Raw genomic sequence first — 19,823 nt, 5'->3', positions numbered from 1 at the left:
GTCAAACTGGACAGTCTCTACGTAAAAGAATAAATGGACACAAATCAGATGTCAAGAATTATAACATTCATAAACCAGTCGGAGAACACTTCAATCTCTCTGGTCACGCAATCACAGACATGAAGGTTGCTATCTTAAAACAAAAAAACTTCAAATCCAGACTCCAGCGAGAAACTGCTGAATTGGAATTCATTTGCAAATTGGATACTATTAATTTAGGCTTAAACAGAGACTGGGAGTGGCTAAGTCATTATGCAAGGTAGCCTGTTTCCTCTTGTTTTTTCCTACCCCCCCCCCCAGATGTTCTGGTTTAACTTGGATTTAAACTTGGAGAGTGGTCAGTTTGGATTAGCTATTACCAGCAGGAGAGTAAGTTTGTGTGTGTATGGGGGTGGGGGGGGATGTGAGAAAACCTGGATTTGTGCAGGAAATAGCCAGACTTGATTATCATGCACATTGTGTAAAGAGTTGTCACTTTGGATGGGCTATCACCAGCAGGAGAGTGAATTTGTGGGGGGGGGGGGGGGTGAGAAAACCTGGATTTCTGCTGGAAATGGCCCACCTGATGATCACTTTAGATAAGCTATTACCAGCAGGACAGTGGGGTGGGAGGAGGTATTGTTTCATATTCTCTGTGTATATATAAAGTCTGCTGCAGTTTCCACGGTATGCATCCGATGAAGTGAGCTGTAGCTCACGAAAGCTCATGCTCAAATAAATTGGTTAGTCTCTAAGGTGCCACAAGTACTCCTTTTCTTTTTGCGAATACAGACTAACACGGCTGTTACTCTGAAACCAGTGCATTGAAAGTTTATCTAATTTCACTGTAGTTTAAGTTATTTTCTATTGTGTCCGTTCTAATCCCAATAGCATGTGAACTATTTTCTGTCATTCATCGGTGATGCGAAAAAGAACCAATATCACAAAATGCTGTGTTATGCCACAGCTCTAGCTTCACATATATGATTACAAAACCTACAGAAGACCCAGTGTCTCTTCAGTGCTCCTTCTCCAAAGTAGCCACACCAGTTAGAGCCAGTATCATGTAGTGTAGAAATAATTTTTAAAAATTGAAAAATAATTAAACCACCAGACCCAGGAGGAACCAAGTCCAGCAGCCTGCCCTCAGCAATGGTATTAAAAAACCACCGACCACCACATGTGGAAGAGCAGACTGACAGTGCAGACGGAATAAAAAAAAAAAATGGAGAGAATAACTGGGTGCTCCTTTTTACTCTCAATCATAACAGAGGAACCAAGAGGACATTCATTGAATGACACCAAATTTAGAACACTGGATGTTAAATTTTCCTTGTGCCACAGAATGTAAAATGAACTTGAACCAGGCAGAGAGATTATCCCTGCACAGAAGGAACTGCCACCAAAGTAAAATTGGCAAAAGCAGCACAGTCACCTCCTATGCTAGCTTATGCAGAATCACAAGCATGAGGAGGGAAAATAGTGGAGAAGAGCATCACTACACCTCATCCTCCACAATTAAGCTACAGTACACCCCCAATGCGCTTTAGCAGGACCAGGAAACTAGGGATCAAGAAGCCGTAACCAGCTCTTTGTGGCCACCACATCCATGTGGAGAACTGGGTCACAAAGCATAATTAACTAGGGAACTCACTTGTAGTGACATTTTTGTCACAAGTTACCAGTGAGGCCAAGAGCTCAGCAGAGTTCAGGGAATTAAATGTTTAAATGGATAGTCAAACAAGCCACACTTATGTGAGGATTCAAACTCATGCTTCACAGCATCAGCCAACCTCTAAAGGAGGAGGTTGGGAAGAAACTGCTATAGGCCATTAATTCCAAAAGCTGTCTAGTATAGGGTTTCTTGTACTCCCACCTCCCCGCCCCCAAATTATTTGGGTAGTCACTACTGTCAGCCAAGATACTGAACCAAATGGGCCATTGGCTTTGCCCAATTATAACAATTCCAATCTCAATCCCACAGCTCAAAAGTTAGTCAGCCAAACTGATGCAGTTAATAAAGTCATTTTACAATTATGTGCATCCACATACTGCTCTCCAATTCCCATTTCTGTAGGAAACTATCTTTGTGACATTTGTAGGACAAAAAGCTTCTAGACAAAAATCTGAGCTCTTACCCAGATCAGGATTTGATTTGATAGTGCAATGTAGTATTGCCAGCACTGTGGCAGCAAAGCTCAATATCGGTCATTACGTCACAACCACCAGAGCGCTCACTAAACCTAGATGGCTTTGAATGCTGTAGGGGCTGCTGCTCTAGTACAAGTCGTTTAGAATAGAACTGTCCATTTTTAAACCCAAACGGGATTCTTGGTTAGACATGATTAACAAAAACTGCACAGGCTGCGTATCTGTTATGGGGTTTGGTCAGAAAAAGTGCACTAAATAATTAAATTCGAAGTGTGAATGGGCTACACTGAAAAGTGCACCTTGATCACATTGGTAAGATTTTAATGGTTTTCACCCAATACTAGAGACTGAATGCAAGAAGCAGCAAAGGTCCACAGTACAAAAACCAACCTGTGAAACCAATTGCAGAAGATTAAAAATATACAGATATTGGCTCCTCTATAAAACTTTGCCATTAGGCTCCCTTAGGCAGTGAAATTAAACATTTGGAGGAGATTTGAAATGCAAAGTGAAGAGGTGAATCTATAGCACTAAAAAGCTTGCCACTTTCATCCATCTAGTTTCTTAATTTTTACACGTACCTCCAATTCACATTTCCTTCAATTTATATTTCTGAAAAGCTCTCCTTTATACAAATGAAATATTTAAACTGTAACTTGTTACTTACATCCTTATCTGTTGCTATGCAAACTACTGAAATGTCACAAGTGCAAGACAAAGAAAAAAAATCAAGAGCAGAAAGACCTAAGAATTTGGTGGTCAGATGTCTTAAGAATATATAAAAAAAAACAAAGCCCACCACTGTATGTGAGTGTATTATGTCAAAATCAGCATATTACACCCATAAAGAAGTGTATGAAGAAACAAATACAAGTCAGATTTCTTTTTAAGTTTCTATATCCAATTCATGCTGAGTCTCTGTCCAGCTTTGGGACACTTTTTTAAAGTCATATCCAGGCTAGCCTCAAAATTCAAGTGTTGTACTTCTGACCATTTGAAGACATCAGAGACATTTGAAGAAGTTGAATTGACTGTTAACTGGCAATTTAAATGTATGTTCTGTATAAATATAAGTGCTAACCAACTCTATGTCAACTAGACAAGATTCCATCCACACACTGAATCCGGCACAGAATAATCCACTGCATTTGAGACTCACAACTCCAACAGTTACCTAGAGCAAAGTCTCCAACTACTACATAAACGGAATGACAAAAACTGTGTGAGAAAGGACACTTTTGCACATAGCACCAAGTGACATGTCTCTTAAGAGTTCCAGTTACATATATGAACATTCTGAAGTTTAGTGGTGGGAAAATAAACGGTTCAGAGTAGGAATTTTGTTCTCATGTCATTTCCATCGGATATATTCACAAGGTGAAGCTGCATAAATTCATCTACTTAAGCAGAAGAGAAGGAATCGGATAGTGGGGACCTCCCCATGAACTACTCCATTACAAGGGAGTCTCCTAACAAGTGTCATACTAATACTGAGTTCTCCCTGTTATATTTGAGCACCACAGACTGAAGAGCCATCTGGCCAAATGCTTCAGCCACAAAACGTTGCTCTGTGACCAGCAGAAGAGCCAAGAGAAACCGCTATCATGATTCTCTCCCTGCTTAATCGCAAGTAGCTAATTGCAAAAACAGACTACATACTACCACAGTAATTCCACTAACCTACTTTCAGAGCTATCACCTGGAAAAAGCCTCAGATGCCCAATTCCAACTCTTACATGGTCTGCTTGTGACAGAATGTTGGTGACAAAACTACCTTGGTGACATAGGAAATAGAGTTGGGGCATCTGTCCTTCTCCTTTCCACCTATTCAAAACAAACTGCATTCTTACCCCACCCCATTAATAGACCACCATACACTGCTGTCCCCACCCACATCACTAATCCCATAACAGAGGCTGGGATTCCATTATGTTCAGTTCTTCGGAGGCTCTGCTTGGGGTATCTGCTAATTTTGACAAAAATACACCTGATTATCTATAGTAGGCTTTTGTACAGCAACCACCACCACCATAGGGTGACCATAGCACAAACTATTTACCAGTTATTAAATACTTAGGCAACGTTCTGAAACTAATATTCTCTATGATGAGAAAGGTTAGAGGAAAAAACAGACAGTCTGCTGTTTTTGCAGAATCTCATTAAAGAATGACCAGTATATCAGGAGTAGCTGGCCTTTCCAGTTTACATACAGCTGGAAGAAAAAGCCCATTTATTTCTTCTCAAATTTACCATCATCAGAAGTGATGTCAATGTAATGCTGAAAAAGTGAACAACTCTACAGCCACTTAAATCAACCTCAGTATAAACTCAAATACAGTGCCAGTTTCTGCTTCTACATCCGAGCCAAAATGCTGGTTTGAATGTACACGCTTTCACTTACAAAAAAATTTCTCCATTTCATTCAAAGATGTAGCAAGTGAGACCTAAGTAACATGTGGGGGTCTTTTTGGTTTTGTTTTAAGAAGCCCCATTCTGCACTGCTATGGCATTTTAGCCAAAGATGGCCCAGGAAAGCGGTACTGCCTGCCAAGCTTTTGAAATCAGACTCACCATACTCAGAGTGGGCCCAAAACATACTTTGTGGAGAAATCTGCTGGGGGAGTGCCAGTTTAGCAAGAAAAACATTTTCCCCCAGCTGGAAGTGGAGTGCAGTACTGCAGCTGAGCTAGTACAGCCAAAACATCTGCTGCAGAAAGGGAGAACAAAGGAAAGAGGCAAATATTTTCCACGGAATGCGTCCGATGAAGGGAGCTGTAGCTCACCAAAGCTCATGCTCAAAGAAATTGGTTCGTCTCTAAGGTGCCACAAGTCCTCCTTTTCTTTTTGCGAAGACAGCCTAACACGGCTGCTACTCTGAAACCAAATATTAGAGTGTGGCAAAAGCCAAAGTATTTTAGTATGGAAATGGAATCTCTAGAATATACCTCTGCATTTTTAGAGAAACAGCAAATACAAGCTATATATTTTAAACATTAAGCCCATAAACTGCCAGTTTTCACCTCCTGCCAACAGTACTAGCAGGAAAAGGTTTTTAGCAGGAGAAAAAGAGACAAAGTGCTTCCATGCAATAGGAGAGTCCTGATTCTACCATTAACCTCTCCTCTCACCAGAGGTGGGTGACCTACCATTGTGGCATTTTTATAGCTACCTGCTCCACTAACCTAGTTCCATGCCCAGCAATAAGCAGCAGTGTTACCCAACATTACATCTCCAGTGCTCACCTTCTTGCAAGCTACCCCCGCACCCAAAACAAAGCTGCACATGGCTCCCAGATAAATGGAATTTAACTCATGTGTCAAACTCACTCTATTGAGAGAGCCAACATCATACTTAATTAGAATCTGTGTTAGGGTATACAGTCATGACTATATACACCACACAAATCAGACTTCCACGGATATTAGAGTGACTTTTGTATACTGAAAAAGGGTAGAATACAGCCTATAATGTACACACACACACACACACACACACACTTTAATCATATCATTCATTGTTCAGTGATAAAGTAGGCTCACTTTCATGGACTTTAAATCAGGCATTCTCTAACTATGGGTTGGGACCCCAAAGTGGGTCATGGCCCCATTTTAATGGGGTCGCTAAGGCTGGTGTTGGCCCTGGGCCCCAGCAAGTCTGAAGCCCACGCCCCCCCGCCCAGAACAAAAGCCCTTGGACTTCAGCTCTCTCACACATACACCACCCCCACCCCGGGGCAATGGGGCTCAGCTCAGACCCCTCCTGGGGTTGTGTAGTAATTTTTGTTATCAGAAGGGGGTCACTATGCAATCAGGCTGAACAAAGGGCAGATATAGCAGTTCTTTATTTCTTTTAAATATCTTGAATCTCTCATCACACTCCTGCAGCAACTCAAATCCCATTCATAGATACTAAGGTCAGAAGGGACCATTATGATCATCAAGTCCGACCTCCTACACAACGCAGGCCACAGAATCTCACCCAGTCACTCTTGCGAAAAACCTCTCACCTATGTCTGAGCTATTGAAGTCCTCAAATCGTGGTTTAAAGACAAGATTCATGCTGGCCGCTCTGCAGCGGAGGAAAGCAGACTAGTGGTCTGAGCACAGGATTTGAAACAGGAACTCGTGTTCTGAGCCTCATTCTGAACTCCACCTTTCTTACCTCAGTCTTGATAACACGTGGCTGATATTAATCTTTACACTGCTCCTAGGAGATGGGTAAATATTTGCAAGGTTCTTTGAAGACATACTAAGTTCTTTATTCTGCAGCATTACAGGTCACTATGCAACAGCATATTCAGTTTACAGCTATTTCATTCGTTTCCAAGTTGGTCCAAACAGGTCAGTCACTCCCACCCTCTTCCCAATCATATTTGTTAAAGTGATCAGGAATGAAATAGTTGTGTCATTAGGCTTTAAAAATTCCAATGATGAACTGGGAGAGTGGTGGGGGGAGGGGAGAAGAGAGTTCACTGGAGTTGTTTCATGCTCCCTACAAGATGCAGCAGATGCCACTGAATCAATTACAACTAGGTCAAATGCTAGGTTTGCAACCATGCAGTCTACAATTTTTTTTTTTTTTTAAACACAATGTAGTTATTATGCAGCTTGAAGGACCCTCCAATTCTCCAAAAAGCTGGATCTAGCCCCCAACCCAGATATTGATACTTTAGCTCAGGTGCTAACATCACAAATAGCTCTAACCAAACCAAGGGTTCAAAGATTGTGTTGGGGACAACTTCCTGGTACAAGTGCTGGATCAAATCAACTTGGGGCCATGCACCTCTTGACCTGCTGCTCACAAACAGGGAAGAACTGGTAAGGGAAGTAGAAGTGGGTGGCAACCTAGGCAGCAGTGACCATGAGATGGTTGAGTTCAGGATCCTCACAAAAGGAAGAAAGGAGAAAAGCAAAATAAGGACCCTGGGACTTCAGAAAATCAGACTCAGACTCCCTTAGGGAACTGATGGGCATGATCCCCTGGGGAGCTAATATGAGGGACAAGGAGTCCAGGAGAGCTGGCTGTATTTTAAAGAAGCCTTACTGAGGGCGGATGAACAAACCATCCCAAAGTGCAGAAAGAATACGCCAAGCTGGTCGCCTGCCATATTTGCTAACAGTGAAATCTCCAGTGAGCTTAAACTCAAAAAGGAAGCTTGCAAGAAGTGGAAAATTTGGACAGATGACTAGGTAGGAGTATAAAAATATTGCTAGAGCATGCAGGGGTGTAATCAGGAAGGCCAAGGCACAATTGGAGTTGCAGCTAGCAAGGGATGTGAAGGGAAACAAGAAGTGTTTCTACAGGTATGTTAGCAACAAGGTGGTGGTCAGGGCAAGTGTGGGACCCTTACTGAATGGGGGAGGCAATTTAGTGACAGATGATGTGGAAAAAGCTGAAGTACTCAATGCCTTTTTTTGCCTCGGTCTTCACAGACGAGGTCAGCTTCCAGACTGTTGCACTAGGCAACACAGTACGGGGAGGAAGTGAACAGCCCTCAGTGGTGAAAGAACAGGTTAAGGACTATTTACAAAAGCTGGACGTGCACAAGTCCAGGAGGTACAGATCTAATGCATCCAATCATGCTGAGGGAGTTGGCTGATGTGATTGCAGAGCCACTGGCCATTATCTTTAAAAATTCATGGCTATTAGAAAAAGGCAAATATAGTGCCCATATTTTAGAAAGGGAAGAAAGAGAACCCAGGGAACTACAGACCCATCAGTCTCACTTCAAGTCCCCGGCAAAATCATGGAGCAGGTCCTCAAGGGGTCCATTTTGAAGCACCTGAAGGAGAAGGTGATCAGGAACAGTCAACATGGATTCACCAAGGGCAAGTCATGCCTGACCAACCTGCTTGCCTTCTATGATGAGATAACTGGCTCAGTGGATGTAATATAGCTTGACTTTAGCAAAGCTTTTGACACAGTCTCCCACAGTATTCTTGCCAGCAAGTTAAAGAAGTGTGGACTGGATGAATGGACTATACGGTGGATAGAAAGCTGCCTAGATTGTTGGGCTCAATGGGTAGTGATCAACGGCTCGATGTCTAGTTGGCAACCGGTATCAAGCAGAGTGCCCCAAGGGTCAGTCCTGGGCCCGGTTTTGTTCAACATCTTTATCAATGATCTGGATGATCGGATTAATTAGTTCGCAGATGACACGAAGCTGGGGGGGGGCGGAGAGGTAGATACGCTGGAGGGTAGGGAAATGGTCCAGAGTGACCTAGACAAATTGGCGGACTGGGCCAAAAGAAGTCTTTGTTGAACCTCATCAGATAAGTGCAGAGTCCTGTACTTAGGAAGGAAGAATCCCATGCACTGCTTCAGGCTGGGGATCGACTGCCTAAGCAGTAGTTCTGCAGAAAAGGACCTGGGGATTACAGCTTCTCGTCCACTGGATAGGAGTCAGCAGTGTGCCCTAGTTGCCAAGAATGCCAAAGGCATACTGGGCTGTATTAGTAAGAGCATTGCCAGCAGATTGAGAGAAGTGATTATTCCCCTCTACTCGGCATTGGTGAGGCCACACCTGGAGTATTGCGTCAAGTTTTGGTCCCCCCACTACAGAAGGGATGTGGACAAATTGGAGAGAGTCCAGCGGAGGGCAACGAAAATTATTAGGGGGCTGGGGCACATGACTTATGAGGAGAGGCTGCAGGAACTGGGGTTATTTAGTCTGCAGAAGAGAAGAGCAAGGGGGGATTTGATAGCGGCCTTCAATTACCTGAAGGGGGGTTCCAAAGAGGATAGAGCTCAGCTGTTCTGAGTGGTGGCAGATGACAGACCAAGAAGCAATGGTCTCAAGTTGCAGCAGGGGAGGTCTAGGTTGGATATTAGGAAACACTCTTTCACTAGGAAGGTAGTGAAGCACTGAAATGGATTACTTAGGGAGGTGGTGGAATCTCCATCCTTAAAAACCTCTAAGGCCCAGCCTGACAAAGCCGTGGCTGGTCCGGCTTTGAGTAGGGGGTTGGACTAGATGACCTCCTGAGGTCTCTTCCAACTCTAATCTTCTAGGATTCTATTAATGGCCCTACATGCTTGCATGACAACATCCCCTACTGTGGATTTTCTGCCTCCAAAATGATTTCCAACCGACAGATAACAATCCAGCACTGCAAGCTTCCAGATAGTGGAGAAGTAAGTGGTGATCACAGTCAATGCAGGTCTCATTCTGGTGTCTCTGCACGGAGGACTGGAGTAAGCTCAGCACACAGATCCAGGATCCAAAGTTCGGCAGCCACTACTCATTGCCCCAGACCTGCATTACAGTCAGTGCTCATTTCTCAGAGCCAGAAGCAGTGCTGCACGGTCTGCAGCTGCTCAGTGACCAACAACAACCTTGAAATCTTCTTCACCGGGTCCTTCAAACTGTCCTTGAAGAAATCATGTCCCCCATTGTTACAGGCACAAGGAGAATATCACCTCCTGTATTTGCAAAGCTCATGAGAACAGCACAGAGTTCTGCAGACTCCATGCTTCCATCAGGGATAGCAGACACTGAAAAGTGCTGCGCTTGTTTTTGGGAATTCCTAAAAAAAGGTGCAAAAATTATGGAAAATGGATGGCTGTATGGAATGAAGAACGTTGCATACTGGGAACCTGATTCCTTAACTCCCGGCAATTCCTGGGCACTAATTTCTATCCCAAAACACATAATGAAAGTTTCCCAAAAGGCATGGTACTGGACAGCAGCATATGGCACACTGGGATACCTACCTTCAGTACACTGTACTTTGCATCAATAAGCACTGCTGGTAATTACATGCAGCACCAATGCAAGCAGCCAAGTATGCATGTGACTGAGCAATGCAGAAAATTCAGCAGTAATAGGTGGACATAACTTGAATCAACCAGAGTTTGTAGTGTAGACATGGCTTAAGAGATCCTCACAATGCCAGAGCACGGGATTCCAGGCTGTGCACAGCCTTGGTAGATAGTAGTGCTTGTTAGAGATCCTCCTTTAGAAGCTGCACAGACTGGACAGTGACTCCCCAAAATCTCTGAATGACTAATTTTATTTTGAACTCTGGAAGCAAGAGAAATTGCAGCCCACTGGTTCAGACAGGTGGGCTTCAGCAGAGCAGAAAAGCAGCACAACTTCAGAGTTTAAATTAAAAGCAACTCTGCACTGGGTCTCCCACTCCATATTTACAGCTTTTGACAGGACAAATGAAGACTTGCATAGCTTAAAGAAAATCCAGATATGCATAGGAGATGAGCCATAACCTTAACTTCTTCTAGTAAGCAACATATTTATGAAAATGGCAATCAAGAAACCAATTCTCACCTTGAAAACTAGAACCCTTAGGAAAAGTTAAGCAGTAATTACAGACTGGTAATTTGTACAAGACAAAAAGGGGACATTTCAGTATGTTTGCACCAAACAATCTTTATTCAAGGATCTGTGCAAAGCTCTGCTTGCTTGTATAATTATAATAAGCTTCTTTTGAAGAATATTTTAAGAGTTCTTTTAGACATCCCAGTTTCTGCAGAGACTGAAAAGAAAAAAAAATTCACTTACCTTCCTGCAGGATTCTCACACCTAGGACTCGAGTCTCCAACACAAACAAGGCTCAAGAGCTGTGCCCTACTGATATGCAGTCAGTCACTAGTACCTCAATGACCCCAAACATTCCACCAGTTCCTTTCAAGAGAAGGAAGCAAGAGTTTTGCTAAACATTTCACTACATTTACACTATTTTCATTTTAAAAAAAAAAGATAGAGGAGTCCATTATTCCAGATCAGGAATGGCTACGCAAGCACCCTGAAAGCAAACCCAGAACAAACCCCCTCAAACTCTGAAGGGTAGAGAATAGGCAAGTGAGAATCCTATTTGAGAATATTGTCAGAAGCAGTATTATAAGGTCAGCAATTCTCCAGCAAAATCACCATCTGTGCAGGATTCCCCCCCACTACAGAAAAGGGATAGATAAGCTTCAGGGAAGTTCCTAGTAAAGTAACTGCAAACATTTCCACATAGTGATGATATATGAGGCCAGAACCAAAACAGAATAGGTAGGAAGAAACTAAAAACTTTGCAAAAACAGAATGAAAATATGTGGCAGTTTTTAAACTAAGGGCTAGGGAAAGCCGACAGGTGCAGAGGAGCACATGGTACGGACAGAGGCATCCCTTAGGGGAGGATCTACTGATGGAGATTCTCTATGTCCTAGTAAAGAGGAAAGAATGGAAGATGATAAAATAATGATAAGATCTGATGAGAAACAGCCAAATGAAAGAAAGCATCCCATCCAATTACATCATATAATGGCAGACAGCTAAAAAGTGACAAGTTTTTAAAGTGCTTATATACCAATGCCAGAAATCTAAATAATAAGATGGGTGAACTAGAGTGCCTCTTATTAAATGAGGATATTGATATAATAGGCATCACATAAACTTGGTGGAATGAAGATAATCAATGGGCCACAGTAGTACCAGGGTACAAAATATATCAGGACAACGGAACAGGTCGTGCTGGTGGGTGAGTGGCACTATATGTGAAAGAAAGCGTAAAATCAAATGAAGTAAAAATCTTAAGTGAACCAAACTGTACCACAGAATTTCAATGGACAGTAATTCCATGCTCGAACAATAAGAATATAGCAGTAGGCGATAGATTAGCGACCACCTGACCAGGAGGGCTTTAGCAACCGTGAAATGCTCACAGAGATTACAGAGGCTATAAAAATAAAAGACTCAATAATAATACTAGGGAGTTTCCAGCTATCCCCATATTGGCTGGGTTCCTGTCACCTCAGGACGGGATGAAGAGAGAAAGTTTCTTAACACCTTAAATGACGGCTTCTCGGAGCAGCTAGTCCTGGAACCCACCAGAGGCAATTCTTGATTTAGTTCTAAATGCAGCACAGGATCTAGTCCAAAAGGTGAATATAGCTAGAATGCTTGGTAAATTTTAACTATATTATGATCACTATTAACACCCCTGTGGTGGGAAAAACACTACAGCAGTCCAACACTGTAGCATTTAATTTCAGAAGGGGGACTACACAAAAATGAGGTACAGTGCTAAAACTGAAATCCCTGCAAGCTGCATGGAAACTTTTTAAAAAGATACCATAATAGAGGTTCAACTCAAATAAAAAATAATAATAATAATAATAATAGAAAGAAAAGGAGGACTTGTGGCACAAGGACAGCTGTATCTCACGAAAGCTTATGCTCAAATAAATGTATTAGTCTCTAAGGTGCCACAAGTACTCCTTTTCTTTTTGCGGATACAGACCAACACGGCTGCTACTCTGAAACCAATAGTAATAGAGTAAGTAGAAAAAAAAAAAGAAGCAGCAGCAAGAGGAAAAGAGGCATCCTTTAAAAAGTAGAAGTTAAATCCTAGTGAGGAAAAGAGAAAGAAGCATAAACTCTGCCAAATGAAGTGTAAAAATATAATTAGGAAGGCCAAAAATGAATCTGAAGACCAGCTAGCCAAAAACTCAAAAAACAAAAACGTTTAAAGTACATCAGAAACAGGAAGCCTGCGGGCCACTGAACTATCGAGATGTTAAAGGAGCACTCAAAGGACGATAAGGCCATTGCGGAGAAACTAAATTCATTCTTTGCATTGGTCTTCACAGCTGAGGACGTGAGGGAAATTCCCAAACCTGAACCATTCTTTTTACATGACAAATCTGAGGAACTGTCCCAGATTGAGGTGTCATTAGAGGAGGTTTCGGAACAAACTGATAAACTAAACAGTAATAAGATATCAGGACCAGATGGTATTCACCCAAAAGTTCTGCAGAAATTCAAGTGTGAAACTGCAGAACTACTAACTGTATCTTGTGTACCAAATGACTGGAGGATAGCTAATGTGATGCCAGGATCGCTTCTTTATAAAAATTGGCAATTACAGGCCAGTAAGTCTGACTTCAGTACCAGGCAAACTGGTTGAAACTATAGTAAAGAAAAAAATAGTCAGACACATAGATGAACGTAATTTGTTGGGGAAGAGTTAACATGGTTTCTGTAAAAGGAAATCATGCCTCACCAATCTACTAGAATTCTCTGAGGGGAATCAACAAGCATGCGGACAAGGGGGATCCAGTAGATATAACATACTTTAATTTTCAGAAAGCCTTTGACTAGGTGCCTCACCAAAGGTTAAGCAAAGTAAGCTGTCACGGGAGAAGAGGGAAGGTCCTCTCGTGGACTGGTAACTGGTTAAAAGTTAGGAAACAAAGGGTAGGAATAAATGGTCAGTTTTTAGAATGGAGAGAGGTAGAAATAGTGGGGTCCTCCACGGGTCTGTACTGGGACTAGTCCTAACCAACATATTCATAAATGATCTGGAAAAGGGGGTAAACAGTGAGGAGGTAAAATTTGCAGATGATACAAAACTACTCAAGATAGTTAAGTCCCAAGCAGACCACGAAGAGCTACAAAAAGCTCTCTCAAAACTGGGTGAGACTGGGCAACAAAATGGCAGCTGAAATTAAATGTTGATAAATGCGAAGTAATGCATACTGGAAACAATCCCACCTATACATATAAAATGATGGGGTCTAAATCAACTGTTACCACTCAAGAAAGATCTTGGAATCATTGTGGATAGTTCTCTGGGGAAAAACACACAAAAAAAAACAAACATCCACTCAATGTGCAGCCGCAGTCAAAAAAGCAAGGAGAACGTTGGGAATCTTTAAGAAAGGGATAGATAGCAAAACAGAAAATATCATACTGCCTCTATATAAATCTATGGTACACCCACATCTTGAATACTCCATGAAGATGTGGTTGCCCCATCTCAAAAAAGATATATTGGACTTGGAAAAGAGATTCAGAAAAGGGCAACAAAAATTATTAGGGGTCTGGAATGGCTTCTGTAGGAGGAGATATTAATAAGACTGGGACTTTTCAGCTTGGCAAAGAGACAACTAAGGGGGGGATATGATAGAAGTCTATAAAACCATAACTGGTGTGGAGAAAAAAAAATAAAGTGTTATTTACGCTCTCATATAACTCTCTCGCATATATCTCATTAGGGGCATAGCGAGCAGATCAAGGGACGTGATCGTTCCCCTCTATTCAACATTGGTGAGGCCTCATCTGGAGTACTGTGTCCAGTTTTGGGCCCCACACTTCAAGAAGGATGTGGATAAATTGGAGAGAGTCCAGCGAAGGGCAACAAAAATGATTAGGGGTCTGGAACACATGAGTTATGAGGAGAGGCTGAGGGAGCTGGGATTGTTTAGCCTGCAGAAGAGAAGAATGAGGGGGGATTTGATAGCTGCTTTCAACTACCTGAAAGGGGGTTCCAAAGAGGATGGCTCTAGACTGTTCTCAATGGTAGCAGATGACAGAACGAGGAGTAATGGTCTCAAGTTGCAGTGGGGAAGGTTTAGATTGGATATTAGGAAAAAAATTTTCACTAAGAGGGTGGTGAAACACTGGAATGCGTTACCTACGGAGGTGGCAGAATCTCCTTCCTTAGAGGTTTTTAAGGTCAGGCTTGACAAAGCCCTGGCTGGGATGATTTAACTGGGAATTGGTCCTGCTTCGAGCAGGGGGTTGGACTAGATGACCTTCTGGGGTCCCTTCCAACCCTGATATTCTATGATAACACAAGAGCCAAAGGTCACCAAGTGAAAAATAATAGGCAGCAGGTTTAAAACAAAACAAAAGGAAGTATTGCTTCACGCTACACACAGTCAATCTGTGGAACTCTTTGCCAGAGGATGTTGTGAAGGCCAAGACTATAGCAGGGTTCAAAAAAGAACTAGATAAATTCATGGAGGATAGGTCCATCAATGGCTATTAGCCAGGATGGGCAGGGATGGTGTCCCTAGCCTTGGTTTTGCCAGAAGCTGGGAATGGGCAACAGGGGATGGATCACTTGATGATTACCTGGTCTGTTCATTCCTTCTGGGGCACCTGGCATTGGCCACTGTCAGAAGACAGGACACTGGGCTAGATGGACCTTTGCTCTGACCCAGTATGGCCGTTCTTATAGATGTCAGCAGAAAGTATGCAGAGACCAGGTTACAATATAGCCTTTGGGAAAAAGAAAAGGAGTACTTGTGTTATCTTAGAGACTAACAAATGATGAAGTGAGCTGTAGCTCACGAAAGCTTATGCTCAAATAAATGTGTTAGTCTCTAAGGTGCCACAAGTCCTCCTTTTCTTTTTGCAGACACAGACTAAGACGGCTACTACTCTGAAACCCGTCAATATAGCCTTTATCTGGTTAGTACCTTATTGTTACAATCAGCAAATCACTTGAATGGGAAAATGTTAACCTTTAGGAAAACCACTACTTTGCCCCCACTGTCTCTTCCTTCTGTACTCCTTCCCTGTCCCACCCCATTTTTTCCTTCAACAGTTCCCAATCCCTCCCATCTGCTTAAATTGCCAGCAATGACTACAGTTAATGTCCACATTAACTATACAGCCTTACAACATGTTGACAGCCAATGAGATTAACATTGAACAGGTGGAGTTCAGAGCTCTCAAGAGCTATTGTTTCAGGCTGTCTACAACAATGCATCAGTTTATACTTTTCATATATTTTCGGGCTAAATGCTTTCCTTTAAAAAAAGGAAAGCCAAAAAACCAAAACCCAGATTCTGCAGAACCTGAATACACTATGTCAGATACATAAATACATCATCCTGGCTAAGAACGTGAACAGCGAGATCTCCATTGCTACAATAGAACACTTCAGTTTGAAGGGGCAGATCCAACCCAAGAGCAATTTTAGACAAAAAAGTTACACACCAACTGCAGTACTGGATTTGAAGTATCTAGATGCCCTAACTAGTCATAGTTCCCTAACTTCATGAAGGGCCCTTCAAGTAGATCCCAAATGTCAGTAGTTCTCAACCTTCCCAGACTACTGTACCCCTTTCAGAATGCTGATTTGTCTTGCATACTGCAAGTTTCACTTTACTTAACAACTTGCTTACAAAATCAGGCATAAAAATACAAAGAAGTGTCACTTTTACTGAAAAATTGCTTACTGTCTCATTTTTACCATATACTTGTAAAATAAATCATAACCCCCAGGTTGAGAAACACTGATATAATATATAGAGCAACATAAATCAATCATTGTCTGTATGAAGTTTTAGTTGATACTGACTTTGCTAGTGCTTTTCATGTAGCCTTTTGTAAAATTAGGCTAATATTTAGATGAGCTGATGTACCCCCTGCAAGATCTCTGCATACTTCCACTGGTACGTGTACCCCTGGTTGAGAACCACTGTCATATGTCATGTAATACTGTACATAGAGTTGCACATTATAGAAATTATAAGCTACAATCCCTGTAATAATTAAGACAGGATTATGCAGTTCAAGCAAGCCAAACTTCACGCACACTAATACTGCCTCTTCCTTCTATGAAATGGTCTTAATCAAAGACGATCCTTCAAAATACAGATGGTGCACCTTTCTATCCCCTTCCGTCTTACCCCTCCTCGACCCAAAAGAATTAGGCAAAGTTTCAGCATTACTCACAGTGGTACATGATGCTGTTCTGGTTCTGCTTTGGTCAGTTCCTCCTCCTCAATGTCAGATTCCCCTCCTGAGCTGCTGTCAGTCACATCCGAATCAAATGCTTGCTCACTGGATCTCAAATTGGCCATCCCACTGGCTGTAAACCTCTCCAGTTCCTCTGAAATAGAGTCACTCTTCAGGAAGCTGCTTAGTCCTTCTGACGTACATGTTTCACTTGCAGCTTTCCTCAAGGCCGCTTCTGCCTTGCGGGTGAGCATCAGCTGGCTCCGATGCCTCAGAGAGTCCAAGTTTGGCAGTTTGCTCAGAGTCTCCTCCAAGAAGCCTCCCAGCTGTTGCTGGATGTGTCTCTCTACCTGCTTGGCCTGCACCACCTGCAGGCGTTTCTGCAGCCTGCGAGCACGGTTCTCAATGTCTGCCTGCCGCCGCAGCAGTGCCTTTGTCCTCAAATCAGAGTCCATGGCACTGAAGAGACCAGCCGACAGAGGAGACTTCTGCTCCTCTGTCTTTCCGCTCCCAAAATCAGAATGTGCATCTACACCAGACGACAATCTATTCTCCCCACTGCCTTCTTCAATCACCCGCTGCTGCTCTGCAGAATTAAGGGACAATTTGTTTGCAGTGCTATTATTGCTAAATGGAGTTGTGTGCTCAGCATCAAGGCTTCTGTGTGGAAGAGTGCAATTGGTCAAACCCGTCTTCAAGTCCCCTGATTCAGAACCCCCTGCAGTGTTAGAATCAACACCCTGGATGGTGGCTGAGAGGGGAGCACGCTTCCCACCATTAAGTGAACTGGAGTTTTCATGGTCTGAATTGGTACTTTTAGCCAATTTCTTGGCCAAGCCATTCACAGGTGCTTGTGGAAGAGGTGGCTGACCACTAGTACTCATGTTTTTTAGATTTTCCAAAGAAAACTCCAACACTGGTTGTCTCCCCAACAGATCGTTTGTTTTCAAGAAGGACTGAGATAAGAGAGAATGAGGTTTAAGAACTGTCTGCTTGTTGAAGACTCCTTGCAACTTCAAAGGGTCTTTTGAAGAAACAGATGTTACATCCGAGCAGAGATAAGAGGCCACCAGTGGCTGCAGCTTGCCCAGCTCCTCCTTGGTAGGGTTATTACGGAAATCTACACTGGGATCCTCTGCAGCAATGGCTTTCCTTTTGGTGCCGTTGGCAGTGAGAAGAATGTTGTTGGCGTTGCCGTTGTTCTCGGCACTGCCAGGTGACAAGGTGGAGGACGGGGGAGCCAGTTTGAACCGGATGTGGTGAGCTTCAGCTGCTGCGTCAGTGAGAGCGGGCGCCATCGCAGCCATTCAGCACAGAGAGACGGGAAATCCAGCCTCTCCCAGTGCCGAGGCCAGCTCCACTGCCTCTTACTGCCTCGCCTGAGGACAGCCTAAAAAAGAAAGCAAAGTCACTAAATCAGATAAATAAAAATAAACAAACAAAAATGCTGATAAGTCATCTGAGACACAGGCCTAGGCCCACGGTCTGTAATACTGCAATATAACAGAAGCAAGCATGAACTAGTGGACTGAACACAAAACTAGCGGTCAGAAAAACCAACGTCCCAGTGCTGGTTCTGAAACACCAATTTGCAATAAGAACTTTTCGGCAAGTCACTTTCGTCCAGTGCCTCAGTTTCCACATCTGCAAAAATGAGACAAGACCAGACTTCAGGAGAAGTTACAAGGCCATGCTTTTGTTTTCTAGAACTTTCATCTCTTTCCCTTTGAGCATTCAGCAGCTCTCCATGTTTGCCTAACTTTGTTCCTATTCAAATCAATAATACAACTATTGATTTCAGTGAGAGCAAAATCAGGCCAACATTGAGCACTTTTTAAAAATAATTCCAGTAGTGGTCAGTATACTTCAGAAATTCCAAGTCATCATCCTAGCACCTAGAGATTCCCCACAACGCTAGGCATTACACACACACGCACACAGATAATCCGGGCCCAAAGAGTTTCCAGTGTAAACAGACTAGTATCTCAATTTTACACTTTAACTAAGGCACAAAGGTTAAGTAGCTTGCCCCCAAGTTCACACAGGTAGTCTGTGGCAGAGCTGAGAATTGAATCCACATCTCCCCACGTCCCAGTCCAGTGCCTTAACCACAAGGCCGTACTACTTCTAAATTCCTAAGAGGTCTGCATGGAGAAAATCACACCCAAAGAGTACTGAAACATCCTCCTCTCACCCCAAACAACTTAGCTGCCTTATATACCCCTCTCACCATACATCAGTATCACAAACCCCCAACAGGTTGTTTGTGCTATGTCTACACTACAGCTTCCACCATGACTTCTACTGATGAGGCTGCATCAGTGGTAAATTGCTGCTTAAGTTGGCTAGCAAAGGTGAACATGGCTTTGGGTGGAATAAGTCTCCACCCACACTGACTCCCAGTGGTTAGAAAAAAGAAGAAAAAAAAAAAAGACACACATTCCTATCTAGCAAAACAACGCCAGTGGCTTTCTTGGAAACCTTGTAAAGTTAGATCCTTTCAGGTTTCATCCACTTGGGAACTAGCTGTGTTCCAAACTCAAAGATTTAAACGAAATACTAACAATAGTTTAGGCTGTCCAACGTTTTCCCCCGCTACTACAGGATGCATACTGAAACCAGTTGTTTACTTGGTCTCTCCCTTTCCTAAATTCTTGGTGTATGACAGTTTCATCTCTACCCACCTTGATAGAGTATTTCCCCACTTAACAATAAAAATCACTATCACTGAAACATTCAACTCACAATAGAAAATGAGTTAAGTAAAATGTCAGTCACTCTTTTGTTAATGATCTTGCAGTTTTTCCTAAGACTGAGACAAGTTTCAGATCAACTAGCCATTTACTTAATCATTAAGATTTGTCAGGACTATTACACATTTTTGAAAGTGCAAGACTATTCTAACAACTTGAAAGAGCAATAAAAGATCAACTTTTACCTTCCATTTGTTTTTATGTTGCAGATAAACATGTCACTGCTTTTCTATTGTATTTTATACTTATTAACATTAAGAGCAAAAGTGAAATGTTCAGAGCAATCCTAAATCAAAATATTTGTATCTGATAAACCAATCCCTCAGTTGTACATCAGTTTACATTAAATAATTAATGCTATAATTACAATGGAAGCCACCCATAATGAACAAGGAATAATGATGTTAAAAGTATTTTAAAATCCCCATGTCTGTACCTGTTACTGATTTCATTTTAGATTAATA

General features: G+C 42.4%; 1 protein-coding gene across 4 annotated transcripts in view; it reads right to left on the bottom strand.

The window, feature by feature from the left end:
• The window catches only part of KANSL1 (KAT8 regulatory NSL complex subunit 1), a 156,412-nt gene that overhangs the window by 123,913 nt on the left and 12,676 nt on the right, over positions 1-19,823 (bottom strand). For 2 of the 4 annotated variants that reach the window (XM_073325617.1, XM_073325619.1), the window contains exons 2-3: positions 16,604-17,996; positions 14,993-15,139 (exon numbers count right to left, since the gene is read on the bottom strand). In XM_073325617.1, the coding sequence (XP_073181718.1) occupies positions 14,993-15,139; positions 16,604-17,913 (1,457 nt within the window). In that variant the 5' untranslated portion in view covers positions 17,914-17,996. The remainder of the gene's footprint in view (positions 1-14,992; positions 15,140-16,603; positions 17,997-19,823) is intronic. The other 2 variants (XM_073325618.1, XM_073325620.1) reach the window with 1 other exon arrangement.

The sequence above is a fragment of the Lepidochelys kempii genome, chromosome 27 (genome assembly GCF_965140265.1).
Source record: "Lepidochelys kempii isolate rLepKem1 chromosome 27, rLepKem1.hap2, whole genome shotgun sequence".
NCBI classification, from domain to species: Eukaryota; Metazoa; Chordata; order Testudines; family Cheloniidae; genus Lepidochelys; species Lepidochelys kempii.
Note: the sequence above shows the minus strand (reverse complement) of the source record. Positions and strands in the feature narration are given on the sequence as shown.